The 13,078-nt window shown below is 29.8% G+C and overlaps 1 protein-coding gene across 2 annotated transcripts in view; it reads right to left on the bottom strand.

Moving 5' to 3' along the window:
• Positions 1-1,965: 1,965 nt before the first annotated feature.
• The window catches only part of LOC118074250 (uncharacterized), a 37,602-nt gene continuing 26,489 nt past the window's right edge, over positions 1,966-13,078 (bottom strand). For both annotated transcript variants that reach the window (XM_035095332.1, XM_035095333.1), the window contains exons 2-3: positions 4,652-4,976; positions 1,966-4,564 (exon numbers count right to left, since the gene is read on the bottom strand). In XM_035095332.1, coding sequence (XP_034951223.1) covers positions 4,048-4,564; positions 4,652-4,976 — 842 coding nt within the window. In that variant the 3' untranslated portion in view covers positions 1,966-4,047. The remainder of the gene's footprint in view (positions 4,565-4,651; positions 4,977-13,078) is intronic.

Raw genomic sequence — 13,078 nt, 5'->3', positions numbered from 1 at the left:
AATAAATTTAAATAATTTAGATGACGTTATGTCGACAAGTGTGTGTGGGAGATGTGAGTTTAAGTTTTAAGAATTCTATTTTTCTGGTGGCAAAGGGTATAAATATTTGTGAAAAAAATAAAATCAGAGTTGATAATAACTGAAATTTAAATTTTAAATGGAAATAAGTTTTTCAAGGCATATATAGTATATAGAACTCAAGAAATCTGTGTATATGTTTAATAAGGAAAAAAAGAAAGCATGAAGAAAAAACAATATGAGCAAAGAAAAAAATCATAAATAATTTTTAAATATAATTTATTAATAATAAAAAGAATAACTCCAGAGCCAAAATGTACTTGGCCTGACATGAATTTTGTAATGATATATAAAAACAAAAAATTTCAAAAACTCCGATTGTAACAAAGAGTATACATAAAACTTTTTGACATAAGAGTTAATAAATTCATTATTATCGCTTAATTAAAGATATTTTTCAAGCAATAATTACAAATTTTTTATTTTCAATATTTCATTTGAATCATTTAATAAACTATTTGAAATGATTGATTAATTATTAGTTAATAATTAATTAAATGCAATCTGTAAACGAATGAGATTGCTGGTGAGATATTAACAATAATTATCAAATAACAAATTCTGATCCATTTTTCTAGCAGAAAATACAAATAAAACATCGCTACGTATAAATGTGCGATGAAAGTGAATGCAACATAAATTACAGTTCAATGACTCTGTGAAATAACTTCATAGCTTTTAATTAATAAGAGACATGTGGTTATTTCATGCAGCCATAGAGGTTTCATTAATTAATTAATTAATATTATGTTATTTAAATTAATATTAATATGTTATCACTATTATAACAAGCCTTTGTTTATTTAGTTATACTATGTAATAGCTATTTAGGTTCTTCATCCTTTGTATATATTCGCAACACTCAATAAAAATACAAAAAAAATATGAGAGCTTGATGATCGTTATACATATAAGAAGTTAAATTTCTGTGAGTGAGAGTATAGGGAAGGAAATAATGATATGATTAAATTAATATCATTTATTTGAATTAAACGGACCAAATTGTAAATTATAACGAATATGTTATAGATTAATGTTTATTATTTTATTATCTAAAATAGAAACAAGTGGTTTGTTGATTTTTTTATCTTTTATCTTCTCTCCTCACTCACTGTTAATGCGTATATGAGTGCACTGGCTGAATGATACCTTCTCTTTCTTTTTCCTTTTCAAAGTGCTTGACTGATAATATGACAAGAAAGCAAAATAGTGAAACTTGGCGTCCTTACTTTATGAATCTTGCTAGTGCATGTCGCCACTCTACATTTTACCTTTTCATTTCATCCTTATTTCCGAACTGCACGGTGGACTCATTTAACTGTAATTATAGATATTTTACTTTAAAATATATACATACATTTACTTACCATTCGCTTACTGAGTAGATTATAATAAAAAGTAATAATAATATAAGATTCTTTGAAGCATTTTGAATAATTTTTTAGAAGAGATTATGGATATCTTTTAATTAAATAAAATAAAATAATTTATAAATAAGGTTGTAAATTATTTTCGTAGTTTAATCTAATTTTCTTTATAACAATAAATTTATTTAGAATTTTTTTTCAATAAATATAATGAAAAATAATTACAGTTTTTTAAAGTGATATAAAAAATTAAAATGTAGACAATTAATATAAATTTTTATCTAAGTTTATAAAATTCTTCTGAATATTTTAACTTTGGGTACATTTTAAGGTGAAAATATTTTTTATTCTTAAACAATAATAACATTTCATCATAGAAATTGAAATGATTAATGATTTTTCATTACAAAATGAATTGTGTAGTAAAATGCTTCAGAGGTTGATTAGGTAGATGTAGAAAATAATAAACAGAAGATGACATTTTTGAATATTTTTTTTCATTTGTTTATTTGCAATTTTCGAATAATTGGTAACTGATTTTGGATATCTAGTATACTAAAAATCTAAACAATGTACGAAACTTTATACATAGCTATTTTTTATTTATTCTATTTTTTTGTTATTTCAAAGGAATTACGTAGCTATATACAAACATCTTGAACCATCCTCGCAGTCGTTATTATTTCTTTTCTGACGAATCGAGGATGATCCGGGCACTCTACGGAAGATTAGATTTTTCTGTGTATTTTTTAACCCGCGCAATATCAACTTGGATTTTAGTGATAACCAGGCTGTTTATTGACAATAATTTATAGCTATGTAATTATTAATTGATTTTTGTATTTTAATTCCATAAGTTAATTATCACATTTCTTTATTCGATTAAAAATATTTCAATTCATTTATTATAAAATTTTGTATTCAACAATTGTTCATACAACTCGTTTATTTTGTCATTTGTTTGCAACCTGGATATTCACTCATTGTTCTAGATATGGCCCCTGAATTTAAATCAAAAATTAAATAAAAGAACAGTATTAATGAATTATTTTAATTGTTCGATTTACTGCTAATTGTCACAGTCTTGTAGTGGTTTTGTAAGTTAAACCAGAACAGAAATATTAAGAACAATAATAATTATCTAAACAAATTGAATCAAATTTTTGATTCAATCATTGTAATTGAAATGAAGATTAAAAGTGTCTTTATGGAAATTAATTATTAAAATAATTAAATATATAGAATCAGTTCCGTTGAAAAATTGACGCGGGGACAAAGCTATAGTATGATTTAAATTCTATTTAGCTACGCGTTTGTATGTGATCATCATCATCATCATCATTTAAAAAATAATGGAACATCATAATACAAATAACAAAAATGATTAAAAACGAAAATTAACTAAGGCCCTGTCGTGATACGACACCAATAATAAATTCTTGATTAATTCCATATGTCATTTTCGATACGTTTGTTGCATCTACTCTTGACTGTTTAATTTTTTTTAACTTTTTATTTTATTATAATTATTTATTTAATTTTATTTACACGCGCGTGTTGTCTCAGCGATTATAGTTTTTCTATGGAGGTTAAAATTTTCTTTTATATTTATTTCAATATTATTTAAAGAAAAATCTTTCATCAGAAAATCTCTCACAAAGAAAATCTAAAAATTACTCGCGAGACAATTACGCTCTTAAAATATTCTATATATATACAAACGTGTATACAGTATAATAATCATGTATAATAAAGATTCGTAACGACCGACGGCTCATCCGTTCATATTTTATTTTTTAAACTTTTTTTTTTTTAAATATCTCTCTTTTTATTAAAGTGTTGCAAAAGTTTTCCATTCACATATCTAATACATAAATTATTGTACAACCTTTGTAGATTCAGCTTGAAATCATCAAAAGTCCAGTTATTTGACGTTGTTGTATTTTTATTTTTTTTTATTTTTTTGTTTTAAATGACATTTATGAAAACTTTCATAAATTTTAACAACAAAATTATAATTTATTCCAAAAATTTTCTTATTTTTAAAATATAAATCTATCCTTTTGATGTTTCCAAGCATATTTAAAAAACGATTTTCGGGTAATAAATGACCATGTTGTATCGTATAGAATATTTGGTTCAAAAATTGAATAAAAACATCTCATAGAAATAGCTATAATATTATATGAGATTAATAGTTATAAAATGAGTGGCAAAAAAACTTGAGCAACAACTTAATAAATGGTTAGAAACACTTGATAAATCAAGGTAAACGTCGGCTGCCGAAGTTTACGAATTAGCTAGACGGATTCGAACTGCGGACGGTCGATGAACGACGTTTTATCCGTGTGATCCGATTAAGGCAGTCTCTCCTCCACTTGGACGATTTAGTGTTCATGGTCCTCTCTAACATCCCAATACTTAAAGGATGAACTCTCTGACGTCGTTTTGACCTGGTCCGACTCATATTATCCAGTCTCGTATTCCGATAGAGCAGTCTCTCACTTCTGGGTTGTGAGTAAGATGTCGGAGTATAATCAGACGCATTTAAAATTTAGAGTCGCGTCTGCGCCTCCGACGAAACTTTAGATTTTATCCTCCTCTAGGTTTCAAGACCAGGGACAAGACTATGGAAAGTCTGAATGTCGTGGAAAGCTCGGCCACAGCTTTGATTGTTATTTCTCTCGATTTTAGAAAGATCAAAGTGTTCATCTAATGATTGCAACTCTACCAGTCTCTCTTCTAGTGTCTTTGCAGAGTCAGCAAACCTTGCAAAGTCACAGATCCGATCGCTGTCACATCCTACATCCGTTACGTCCATCAGGTTCAAGTCTGTCGGTCGACCAATTGACAACTGTGAGGTGTCCACTATGTCTGGGCTAAAAAGACTGCTAGGTGTTGTAGAACGAGTATCGCTGGTTGATCCTAGTCGGTTATCGTGGTAATTTTGTAGGGAATGTTCTGTTTGTGGTTCGGGTAGATCATCTATATGTGAAAGAAGTCTTGGAGTGGGAGGCAAGATATAAAAGTCACTGAATACGTCATCTTGAAGATCCAAATCATCATGCCTTTGGCGTTTAGGGCTCAAACTCTCACTTCCTCTTAAGTCTTCACCCAGTCTAAAAATAAATAAAACAAAAATTAGACAATCCATCCAAATGTTTCTAGTTAAAAACATCAAAAACTTGTAAGTTTTTTTTATTTACCTCTTCTTTGATGAGTCCGATTCTGATCCAACGATGAGATTTCCACTAACATCGTTTTCTTTAGACGAATCATCGAGATAGCTGACAATAGGTAATCCATAATTTCTCGTCTTATCATCTCTATTTTCACGTTGAAGTCGTCTCACAGCATTATTTATTAAGACAGATCTGCAAAGACTTGCTTCCGGATCTTCGATACGTTTAAGTTTTCCAGCGGATATTTTCAACAAGCGTCGACGCTCTTCTCTAGCTCGATACTTGGCAGAAATCATGGTCGGTCGACTTCTGCGGATAACCAAGTCTTCTTCAAGTCTCATTTTGGCGTCTAAAATTAGAAAAAAACATAATTGATGAGTTTAATTTACTTGTAGCAAATTTGTCTTTCTAAGAGTAAATTTTTGAAATTTTGATTTTTCCTATCATGAATAATAAATTATGAGAGCACCTTTAATAAGCATGTCCGGCAAAGCGCTCGAGATTTTTGAGTAACGGTAAAGTGGAAAGAACGCAATACTCGTCGACGAGTTAGCGGTACATATAAGTAACAAATACAGTGAACAACTCGATCATGAGAGCGAGGACTTGACACGCGGGCATGAAGAGAGATGGAAACAGGAGGGGCTTTTCCCCCGCACCTTTACGTTGCTGTGCGGTGACCCACATATAGACTTTCCGTACATTCGATCCGCTATAAGATTCCATGCTCGAGAGCAAAAGATTCTCTTCAATTCCTACTTCTCCCTTCTTCAAGAGTAAAACTCTTGGGTTTTTAAATTATCACTCCTATTGTCAGGCTTCTTGTTCTTTACTTTCAACTCTCGAGCCTCCTAAAGCATGTCGACTAAAAAAATTAGGAATTCTCGGAACGTAAAAAAAATTAAAAAATGTCAGGGATAAGTACATATTTATAGAGCAAGTTGTACAGGAAGTGGAGAAGTGACGAAGGACGTAGTGGTCTCGTTGAAATATTTGGAGAGTCAGAAGATGAGTCGAAATGGAGTAAGAAGTTGAGGGGAGAGAAAAACACTTGGAATACTTGTAAGTCCTCTTTTCTGCTCCCTCGAGTCGTTGAAAAATTGCAAGATACATTTTTCATTAAGATATTTACATAGATTCGACATGATATTAGTTACGGACAAAAAAAAAACAAAACCTTTTATTAAAAACCTTCACCAAGTTGGAAGTTTATTTCCACATAATGCAACAGATGTAATATACAATGTTCAAGTTTTTTTCCAATCCAACCACTTTTTTTGTCTTATTCAGTGAATAATTAATTTTATCAAATATTATTCATGAAAAAAAGATCAAATAAATATTTAATATTAAATAAATATTCAATAAAATTCCTACTGATACACAAAAGAATCAGAGTCAATGCCAAACATAAATTATCAAAGAATAAAAAGAAGAAATGAGTAAGAAAGTGGCAATAATGATTATTTACTTAAGGGTTGATAAGATTAGGGAATTATCATGGATTTTATCTGCTGTTATGAAATGGGTTTATATGGCAATTGAATTGCATTGTCTATTGAGTGCGATCATTAGATCCCAGATGGCGTGTCGAACACTTTTGAGGGCACTCGGAGAAAGATCAAGATGTCGCGCGCTTGATTCTCAGTCTCACGAACGACACTTGTTGCTAAAACAATCATTCGTAGATTAACGACGTAAATTTAATCTCTTGTTAGTCACATCAACCGTGAACAAACAATAAATCTATGCAATTGACCATAAATTTATGCACTTTATATTAAATTGTCAGCATATCGTTGATTTATCAATACAAGAAACTATTTAGTAGGTTAGTAACCTCAAAAGTATTCCGAGTGATGAGATAAAAGTATAAAAATAGAGGCAATAGTATTGACAATATAACTTTTATCATTTTAACTGTAATAAACTTCGTCTGTATTACTTAAAAGGTAATCAAAACAAAAAAATAGTAAATAAACCTCAATTTCATGCTTTTAGCATGACATTTACAGTAAAAATTATGTTGAACAATAAACGGAGCAATTAAAGACTAAAAGATATATATACTAATGAGAAAAATATAAAAATCCTTTTACGATTATTATTTGATAATTTTTATTTCAAAAATTCATTTCTCAACAAAAAATTGGAGGATATAAAATTTATTTGCTTTGATACTTATAAATAGCTATTTCTAACTCTTAAAATCAAAAGACAAATAAATTTGAAAAAAAATATGTGATTTAAAATAAAATACTATATCTCTGAAATCAATAAGAAGAAAAAGTAATTCTAATGAAAATACATAAAAGATATGTACTTTTATAATTATTCAACAACAGCTGCAAGTATGAATACAACTTCTCCATGAGATACATGAAATGTAAGAAACGTAAACATACGATAAACTCGCTCATTTGACCTTAAATTTATTGAGTATTCATTTTGATACGTATAATTGTTTTTAAAATTTCGATTAACCAACAAATGGAATGGTCAAATGGCGTAACAACGTTTGAAACTCTATTTCGTAATAGAAAAAGGTGTGAGGAAATAGAAGAAATAACCTTTAAAACACTTTCGATTGTGTTTTATAAATAAATTAGTAATCTAACTATGACGATAATCGTATGTTTGCTTACATTAACGTATTGATACTATTTTTTATTCAACACATATTGGTTCAGGTTCTAACATATCAAATGTATATTTAATTAATCAAAATGATTAACAAAAGACTGAATGAATAAAATAAAATTTATTATATGAATCAATTAATAATAAAAAGTATCAAGAAGAATACAAGCATTACTGTCACTTTTGGTATTTTAACGTATTCAGTGATGATAAATTGTTAATTTACATAATGACCTTATAATTCCGATGGGTAAATCAAAATTGTCATCAGAAAACTTGGGTTAATCAACAGAGAATATGATTGTACGGGTTAATAACCTCGAAAATATGCCAAAGTGATAAAAAACGAGTGTAGAAATAGAAACAATAGTGTTTAAATTCTTGATCATTTTAAGACGACGTGAAATGCAGCAAAAGAGAAGGGAAGATAAGCCATTGGATTGTACGGTTGACGTGAGCAAACTTTCTCTGCGGGGGAAGGGCAGGAAAAAAGAGTCGCTGTGGATCTGTTAAGTTACCTAACTCTATTTCGAGATCGCATAAACTTGCTGACATGAAGGTAAGAATGAAAAAAATTCATTTTCTAATAAGTTCACTAAATGATTTTATTATCAATCCATATGTACATGTACATTTATTAGTATTTATTTCCTTTGTTGTCGACTCTCTATTCATATGTTTTTTGCTGTTTACTCTACCGATACATATTATTACTATGCTCACGAATCATGTTAATATGATGCTTTGAAAATAAGTACGTTAGCCAATGGCATCGAGTCATCGTCGCCATATTGGATCAGTAGAAATAGAAAGTCTTCACAGATAGAAACAGACATTGGACGGAATTGCATATGGACTGAACAAAATAACCGAATGGGTTGAGAAATTATAAATAGACTACAGAGTCGTCAAAAATAACACATCATCATCCTCCTACTCGTCATGTTATAAGATTTAATCTCGTTACATTAAGTCGATAAGTTTAAGTAATTATATTAATTTCCCTCATCATTTATCTCACGCAAAATCGCAATACTTTAATTGATACATTTAAATATTATCATTGTAATAAAAATTATTGTCATTTTTTTTTAATTTTATATTTTAAAAAAATGATACCACATTATTCTTGTTAATCACTAAAGGTAATTTTTGCCTTCTTTAATTATCCGTAGCGCGGAATTGCCTGCGGCAAGGACACTCACCGCAAGGTCACGTATTCGCACACGAGAAAGCTTTGACTTTACAGTCGCACTCTGACGTGTGACACATTTTTCCATGCGTTATATCTTCCCTTTTCTGTCTACAAAATTTGATCAAAATTAGTTTCATATTATATTTAATTATCATTACTCTTTTTATTATATTATTATTATTCTCATAAAAAGAGCTCCAAAATTACTAAGTAATCATGTCTTTGTTAGCATCACATTCAACCCGAAGTTTTTTCTTAATTAATGAAAAATAAAAATTACTCCTCTCCATTTTTTGATTTTTTTTTTTTTATTAATTCACACGACAGAATGATCGAGCAGTCTTGTGGATAAAATTAATAATATTATCATTCTTTATCTTAGAAGAGAGTATATTAATTACTGCGGCATCTACGCATTAAATAAACGTCATTAAATTGATGAAACATGGATTATTAAATGGATTATTTATTTGAATGCGTGTCGTTGAAGAATTAAAACGACGTTTATGTTTTTGATTTCTATTTCTTTATTGAAATTTTTGACGCACACTTGAGCAATGACGTCAGATGCTGGCGTAATGTGTGACCGGTACACGCACTATGCTGATATTTACTCTTATTTTATGTATTACGAATGTCTTTTAAATTATATACCGGCTTATATTATATTATTTAATTTGTCGAAAAATAGGGGAAAAAGACGAATGTTATAGTCATGTAGAAGAAGAAAGAGAGATACGCTTCAAAAGACTTGATTTCATGTGGGACACGATCCCGTTTTCTTGGTCCGTTATGATATTTTTGCCGTTGTTTTGATGTATTCTTGTCATTCGTCACTTGGACAAATTCGTGGGTGATTAAATGTTTAATTTTTCAATACAATAATATTTTCTCTTCCCATGTTTGTGTAAATATGCTTACTTTTGTTATTTCATTCATTTTGTATGTGTCTGTTGGTTGAGTCGTTTCAATGTTATCTCTTTGTTGTGATAATTTTTATCAAATTCAAGACATTCACTGGCTACATTTATTTGCTCTTTAAAGAGCAAAAATTTTCATGTTTTCATTATGAATGAATGATTAGAGTTTTCTATTAATTCAAGAAATAGATTAAATATAAAATGGACGTTACATAGTGTTCTACGATGTCCGATGGTATAGTTAAATAGGCCGTGACCATTCAGACAACTTTCTCCTCAGAGTTGTAATCAGTCAAAGAATTTTATTTAAACCACAATTTTACATTTGGAGAAGGTAACGAAGAATAAATAACAATAACATTGAATATTTATTCATTTATTTTGTTTCTACAATTTTTTCTCTTTTTAATCAATACTTAAAGCTGTCCCATCAAAAACGAAAAAATTAATGGTTGCATCTCACGTTTTCTTAATTAATTCAATTGATTTCTTCTAGAAATAATTAGAACATTGAATCGTTTTAATTAATTCTTTGGCTATTCATTATTATTATTATGTTTTTCCGATAAATAGTCACTCGAAACAAAGACTCTAATAATAAATTATCACGTAGAGTATTTTCAATTACAAAAGTAGATTTTTTACAACAAAATTCGGTAAATAATTTAGGTAATGATAAATAATTAATTTTCGAAATAATTAAAGTTTCCATTTTTATTCGTGTAATTATAAATGTTTGTTTTTTTTGCTCCCTTTACGACAAAAAGTATATTTGAACATTGGAGACAGTTTAACTGATGCTTTTTTCCTTTTAATTGTAAAAAATAGTAGAAACTTTTACAAATATTCACTTTTCCACGCTTTCATTTCTTTTCTATTATTTTCTTTCCTCGAGTTAAATTTTTTTTCGGTCGAATATCTTATAGATAGAAATTAATTCATAATTTCATCATTAACTCCCATCGGAGTAGTATATTCTGAATGAATTCAAGATAGAATATAAGATTAGTGTCATCTATATTATCTGTTTCTGATCATACATTAATTATATTGGTAAGATAAGACTAATCAAAAAGTCAACAGAAAGTTTTAAACCAAGTGTGTAAAAAAAATTTCATCAGTATATAATTTTAAAGTTCTCTTCTCTATCTAATAGAGTCAACTGGTCGGAAACGCTTGACGAGAAATTTATACTAGTGTAAGAGAGAAGACAAAAAAAACCCCACCGAGAGAGAGAGAAAGACAAGAGAGTGGAGTTAGGTAAGCGCAGGTGCGAGACTTGCGCGCACGTGCAATGGCAAAGACACGTATATGTCTAACTCTGTGCACGGTCATGCTTTGTGGGCGCTTGCTCTTGGGGTTCAAAGGACGATGATATAAAAAAGTTTGATCCAAAAACATATCACCATCATCATGTACATAAACAACGATTTTTTGCATTTTTCTTCATTAGCTAGATTTTTTTTCTTTTTCAAGTATTAAAAAAAACAAACAAACAAATTAATAAATAATTACAATATCAATGAATTATTTAAACGAAATATTAATAAATGAAATAAAGAAAGAGCTTTGCAAGCTTTGATTTAAGTCCGCATTTCTGGTGATTGTGCACTTTTGATGACAGGTTTCGATTGTAACATGCTCTCTTTTGAATTTTTATGTTGAGCAGATGAATGAGATGACGGAAAAAATAATGAATAATAAGAAAAAAGCATGATGATGATCACGTAGCCCAAATTCAGATGTCTCACTTGCGCGCGCGCTTGCCATAAAGCCACATCAATACACAGCAATCATGCTAAGAGCAGATGTTATCCCTACCCTTGGTATCGTGTGGCTCTTTCGGAAGCGCGCGCCCAATCTCTTGGTGGGGGTGGACCGAGAACTCGGCTTACGTCGCGAGACTTCGGTTCGTCCACCGTCTGTCGGCCGTTACACCGCTACCAAGTGCATGATATGATGATTACTTATATCTCCTCTCTATTTCTTTTTTATTTGCACGGCTTATAAAACACCCATATGCTTATTTTACTCCAATTCCATATCTAACGTAATCTTTGTTTGCTTAAGTTTAACAATCCATTAACTTTTCATTCAAGATCGGCTTCTTAAGATGTGTTTGGTACAAATTTGTGTGGATTAGTTGACTTGGAAATCATATTTCTATGTCTTTCCATTCATAAAAAATTATGAAGAAAAATTTACGAAACAAATCCGTAGATTTTAACGAGGTCATGGGAATATCAGAAAAAGAAAACCGGTCGATTGTGATTCGCTGGTCGCTCAAGTAAAAAGAGAAAGAGAGAGAGAGAGAGAAGAAAGAGGTTGGATACTTGGATATGCCTTTGTCTACCGCCACCTGTCCACGCCATACTGCTCGCACCGTCGAATGCATTAATTCTACATCCCCTTCTCCATCAGCCCTATATGTATTACGCTATTCGCTAAAGGGAGATGATTTATTTTGGCATGTTCACATACTTCCGGATAAATATTCTATCAAGTCACAGATTGAAATTATTGTTGGTCGCAAAGTTCTGCACTTTAACCAACTGTGTATATCTATTTTGAGAAGATGAATCGAAAGTCAACTCAAATTCATTATCAGCCATAATTATTTTGTATTAATGTTTACTTTTATGTTTCTTTTTCATAATAAAAGTATTGATATCATTTAATTTTAATTAAGAATATGACCTCATAGTGTTTTCTAGGTTATTATAAATAAGGTGTTGTATGTAATTAACAATAAAGTAATTATTGGAAAAACCTCATTGATGAACTCATAGTAATAAATAAATGTTCACTCATTACCTGTTTATTTTATCATATATGATGATAGAATTGATTTATTTGATAAAATCTACAGGATTTACAATAAATAACTATTATGATTGTATAAGCAAAATTGAAGCTTATAAACATGGGATGAGCTTTTAACAATCTAGCTGAAAGATTATCATTAATTTTCATCACAATAGAGGTATATGACTTTGAAAAGAATTGATTAATTAACAAATGGCTTCATCATGACTGAAATTTTGATGGCCTAGAAATGTCTACATCTGGAGCAAAATAATCTTGAAAAAATAGTTTCCATTAATTTCTACAGTGTTATTTCGTTGCATCGTAAAACTTAATGGAGTAAAAAAGATTACCTTTTCTAGGGATGATATTATTATACAAGCAGTACACAGTACAAATGGTCAATTAAATTCATACATATATCAATGTGTATAGTGAATCTTATGCGACCGACATGTCTATTTTTGCGTAAGCATTCAAGTCAGGAATGAGATCAGTTTGCTAATTTTACTGCCTGAATAAGAGAAACTTTTCAATAATTTTTCCCATTTTTTCTTTAACCTTAACGCCCTCGTCTTTTGTATCTGTATATAACAGACTTTGATGCATTATTCTATGCTTCCTGCGTACCAGAAACTCCCTCACTCATTTGTGATATTTAACTATACATAAATGATGTGTCACGCATGCTTGCATGATGTAGAAAGAACTACAGTCAAATGCACACGTCTCTATATTAATTTTCATCAAATTACAGCTCTTTATTTTCTCGTAGATCTGGAACTTAATTTTTTTCCGTTTCTGTTTTTTTTTATTCGAATTTACGACTATATATTTCTAAAGCATAAAAGTAAGGGAGTGTACAAAATAACTTTCTACCGGAAAGTTTTA

The sequence above is a fragment of the Chelonus insularis genome, unplaced genomic scaffold (assembly GCF_013357705.1).
Source record: "Chelonus insularis isolate UGA/USDA-ARS -01 unplaced genomic scaffold, ASM1335770v1 contig_133_pilon, whole genome shotgun sequence".
NCBI lineage: Eukaryota > Metazoa > Arthropoda > Insecta > Hymenoptera > Braconidae > Chelonus > Chelonus insularis.
The sequence above is the reverse complement of the archived record's forward strand: the minus strand, read 5'-3'. Positions and strand labels throughout refer to the sequence as shown.